The following is a 5176-nucleotide window of genomic DNA, read 5'->3' on the forward strand; positions in this document are numbered from 1 at the left end:
AAGTAATGTTTTTAATAGAATTTAAATTCATTCAATTTCAATTTTCCACGAATCAAACACATCATATTGTGACCTTGTGGTCTAGTGGCACCCGGTTGCACCCCACATGGGAGGTGATGGGTTTGAGCCTGAGTGAAGGTGATACCATAGTCCAAACGACTCTGTTTCGTTCGATAAAAAGAAACGACAGTTGTTATGTTCAGCCAATTGTGTATTTGCGACATGTTTATTTTTTCGTTCAATAAAAAGAAACGACAATTGTTATGTTCAACCAATTGTGTATTTGTGCATGTTTAGTTTCTTTAAATCAATAAGAGGATGACAACTCAACAGAGTAAAAAATGAAGTAGAAAGTGAGAATACATTTTTATAATTAATAGTTACCAACACTTACATATGAGAACCCCAACACATGCACTTAAACACTTTAAACACTCTCACACATACCATAGAAGCCAACAAAATATAACAATTTAAACGCTCTCACACACAACATTTTTGCAAAGAAACACACCAATTTCTATGCTCTTACATATGCCACAAAAACAAAGAAACTAATTAAACCCCATAAGCAATACCGGAATTGTGAAATTTCTCTTTTGTGAGTGTATCAATTCTTTTAATACTCTCATCATTCAAGTACTTCTTATGATCACCAACAGTGGCTTCTCTAAACAAGGCATTAGAAGCTATTGTCATCGTCCCAACAGTTCGAGAATGCTCAGACTTGTTCACTTCATGATTGCTCAAAACTTCAAAGCTGCAGCTCTTCACTATCTCTTCCACTTTTTTATCCTCTTCAGCAAAAGGACAACCCAGAAACTCAGCCAACCTTTTGACGTGAGATTTTGGATCATTCTTTAGCTCTTCATATGTAACAAAGAATACTTTATTAGGGTTGTTTAAACTTGCCATTTTATACCCCAAGACATGCTCATAGTAAGACCCAAAAGGTATAATTCCTTGGCAAAATTTCTCTACAGCTTCTTCCAACCCCCACGCTTCTTCCTCAGCTACTTTCCACTTATTCACAAAATGCCAAAGTGAATTCAAGGTGTCCTTTGGGTTCCTGGAAACATAAACCACACGACAACCTGAGGATTCAAAGGTTTTGCCTAACAATTGGTATGGAATATGGGTACTGAAAATTTTGGTTTTAGCATCCGGTGGTGGCATAACGTATGGTTGCGATCCTTCAACGAAGACTCGCATTTCAAGGAAAGGGACAAGATCGTGGGGGTTGTGCTTGACTAGGGAATCAAGAGAGGATGGGTTGATGATTGAGTAAAGCAAAGATTTGAGCCATGTGGTGCCGGTTTTGGGAAATGAAGCCAAGATTACATCGTTAGGGCGTGGGTTGAACTCGGCCAAGACCCGTTGAACTCCAGGAACCACAAGTGGCATGAACCAAAAGCCATTGATTTGTCGTAGTTGTTTACTTCCCCACCATTTCCCTTCTACTAAGGAATCCTGATTCTCCATTTGTCAAAGCCGGCCTAATCACCTTACAATAAACTAAACCAATGTAATGCACGATTAAACAAATGGCATTAGAAAAGGGTGTTTAATTTAAACTCTCTCTGTCATATTTTGTGTGTCTAATAAAATAACTCGAACCCACCCCTCTCTCATTTGGGGTGCAACTAAATCACAAGTATTATTAAACATAAATACTCAAATTTAATAATAAGTAAAAACTATTAAAGAAAATAAACAAAGAACACGTGAACAATAGGAAGGATAAAATCGAGAAGAGGTTACCTGATATGACTTATCTAGCCGGAGTTTGCTCCTGCTACTGAAATATGCGAGAGAGACACAGAGAGAGGGGGAGGGTAGATGATGGAAAAGGAATAAAATAATAGAAAGAAAAGATGATGCTTATTTGATGCCCTATTTGTTCCATAGCCACATATATTTATAGCATTGGCATCGGCATAGTAAAATGAAAAGTATATTTTTAGAGGTAAAATTTTTGTCATATTTTTACATTTAAATTGAAAAAAAAATGAATGAAAAAAAATTGAGTAAAACTTTTAAGAGTCTGCTTTCCATTTTGAAATCATTTATTCCAAAGAAATTAATCCACATTATTTGAAATAAGATTTATTTTAAAATATTTAAAATTAAAAAAAATACCTAATAATTATAATTAGGATCGAGTGAGAAATGATTTTTCTTTCAATACTACTGACTCTATTACAATGTAGTATCTGTTCGGTTGACACCGCTCCACTAGGTCGAACTCCCATTATTTGGGAAAAGAAAATGAATAAGATAATTATTCAAAAATGAAGTTTACAATATCAATATAACTAGAGGACTAAAATGATATTTTAATACGTACAACTTCGACTGTTCATGAAAGTGAATTTTTTGTAGTTGCTCATTTGGTTTGGAACAAAGAAATTATCAGTAACCTGACAGCATGCACCCACTCTTCATCATTGTCCTTTCAATAACCTCTTCATTTATTTTTATTTTTTGGTACATTAGGATTGCTAGCTTAAAATAGGCTAATCATATGAAATGCATGCTTTAGACATGGATTATATTTGGCAAACGTAGTTGAAAAGGTAGCTGAAAGCTGAAAAGTTATAAGCTAGGAGTTGAAACTGAAGAGTGGTTAAGCTAGCTATTATGCTTAAACGTGTTTGGTAAAAATTATCTTTTTTGATAAGCTAATAAATGTAAAAAGAGTACAAAAGATATCTTCATAAAATTTAAATTGGTTTGTTTACATATTAAAGTTTAACATTTTGAAATAAAACTATTAGCAAAATCATGATCTAGCATCTCATAATAAAGTAGCAATATTGTTGTGAATCTCCTTCATCTCATTAGAGTTCTGACTTAAATTTTCGTTGATGGTGATATTACTACTAGAATCTTGAAGTTTATCGGGAGGCATTTAATCTGGATGCTGTTTAAGCACATTAAACATCATGTCATCTTGTAAATTCTTTCGAATATAATTATGTAGTGCAAAATGTGGCCATAATCATCAATTTGGGTCTCCACACTAAAGTTGGCGGCTCTTGTTCAAATTGAGATTGATGATACCTCATTCTTGGATACAGTACCAAATATCATTGTTTATCTGGATATCCTTTATCCACCAAATAATATCTTCATAAAAAAAATATAAAACTAAACTTTTATAAGGAATAAAATTATATGATTTTTATTAGAGTTAACGTAATACGAATATAATACCTTGTGGCGGCTTGGAAAAGTTCATTGATGATGTATTAATTGCATGAAGAAATACACGTGTACATGTCCGGATCCTTCCCATCCAACAAATATAAAAGTAAAACACATATCAAAGTCACATGCTGCCATAACATTGAAAGTATGAAAGTATGATGCCAAATATCATTTTTTTATCTGGATATCCTTTATCCACCAAATAATATCTTCCTAAAAAAATATAAAACTAAACTTTTATAAGGAATAAGATTATATGATTTTTATTAGAGTTAACCTAATACGAATATGATACCTTGTAGCGGCTTGGGAAAGTTCATTGATGATGTATTAATTGCATGAAGAAATACATGTGTATCATGTGCGGATCCTTCCCATCCAATAGATATAAAAGTGAAACACATATCAAAGTCACATGTTGTCATAACATTGAAAGTATGAAAGTATGATGCCAAATATCATTGTTTATTTGTATATCCTTTATCCACCAAATAATATCTTCCTAAAAAATATAAAACTAAACTTTTATAAGGAATAAGATTATATGATTTTATTAGAGCTAACGTAATACGAATATGATACCTTGTGGCGGCTTGGGAAAGTTCATTGATGATGTATTAATTGCATGAAGAAAGACATATGTATCATGTGCGGATCCTTCCCATCCAACAGATATAAAAGTGAAACACATATCAAAGTCACATGCTGCCATGACATTGAAAGTATGAATTCATTTTCTCCCTCTATATCGCAATTGATCAACCTCAGGCATGCACACTGCTATATGAGTACCATCAATACATCCAATGCAATCATATTCATCAGATATATTAGATAATCAATCTTAAAAATGATAATAATAATGATAATAATGATAATAATACTAATAACAACAACAATAATAATAATAATAATAAATTGGTCACATTTTACCTTGAAATATGGCAGGTATCGTACATCATTAGTAATGTAAGACAATATAGATTGAAATGTAGGACCATTTGGTCTTACGATATCACGTGCATAGCCTTTGTATCCGCTACTCCTACCACTAATTGCTTCCAAGACTTCATGAAATGCTCTACTTATTGTTTCACCAGAACGTTGAAATCGCTCTCCAACATCTCTATTTGAAGCACCTATAGCAAGTGTGTATATAAATGTACCAACTTTGTCCACAACTTACATATTCCTAGTAGATTGCAATCCATATTTTGAATATAAATCTTCACATAATTGCTTAAACAAAGCGGAGTCCATTCTAAATGCATTTACACATCGAATAGGATATCCATTCAAGACTTCTCTCATCCATTCATGTCCTCTAAAAAGTGAAGTCATACAGCGTTCTTTATAAATATATTTATAGTAATATGTTTTGGATAAAGCAATTGTGGCATACGATGCTATAATTGCACAAAGTGCTTGCTTTCTCTTTTTTCTTTTCCATTCCAACTCCATGATGTACCTAATAAATATAAAATAATGAAATTAATATATTTTAATAAAATATAAAGTAAAAACATATATTTTAAAATATATAGAGTAAAACAAAATGTTTATAGTTCATAAAATTAGTTCATACAAAAATTAATGTTCAAACACACAAAGGTCAAATTGAAATTACAACAAAACATATTGAAATAAAATGAGCATTCACTTGCTTGTATCATGCATATACTTCAACCAAGCTTTCCTAGAAAAGTTATCATCAATACTAAAAAAATTTCACTATTCAAACCATACTTAAGGAAGCTGAGAGGAAAACACCACAGATCTCCACCTTTTTCCATAATACCATCAGCAACCATGCAGTTAACAACACTTATTGATGCAACTAGACTAATAGTTGTACGTACTACTTTGAGTATTCACAGTACTATCAGATATTAAAATGCCCAATGCCCGATTTGAATTTGAAATCAAATTATCCAATTGACTATAAAATTTAGCTGCTCCTCCTGAT

General features: G+C 32.3%; 1 protein-coding gene across 1 annotated transcript; it reads right to left on the reverse strand.

Annotated features, from left to right (window-relative positions):
• Positions 1-342: 342 nt before the first annotated feature.
• On the reverse strand, positions 343-1879 carry LOC116033563 (cytosolic sulfotransferase 17-like). The gene is made up of 2 exons (XM_031276315.1): positions 1762-1879; positions 343-1515 (listed from the first exon to the last, which is right to left on the reverse strand). The coding sequence occupies exon 2, from the start codon at positions 1480-1482 to the stop codon at positions 559-561; it is 924 nt and encodes a 307-aa protein (XP_031132175.1). The 5' UTR covers positions 1483-1515; positions 1762-1879; the 3' UTR covers positions 343-558.
• Between the last annotated feature and the right edge of the window lie 3297 nt (positions 1880-5176).

This window comes from Ipomoea triloba, chromosome 10 (assembly GCF_003576645.1).
Source record: "Ipomoea triloba cultivar NCNSP0323 chromosome 10, ASM357664v1".
Classification (NCBI taxonomy): Eukaryota; Viridiplantae; Streptophyta; class Magnoliopsida; order Solanales; family Convolvulaceae; genus Ipomoea; species Ipomoea triloba.

Excerpts from the sequence above, each read along its gene's own strand:
- LOC116033563 (XM_031276315.1), bottom strand. The coding sequence starts at position 1,482 with ATGGAGAATCAGGATTCCTTAGTAGAAGGGAAATGGTGGGGAAGTAAA.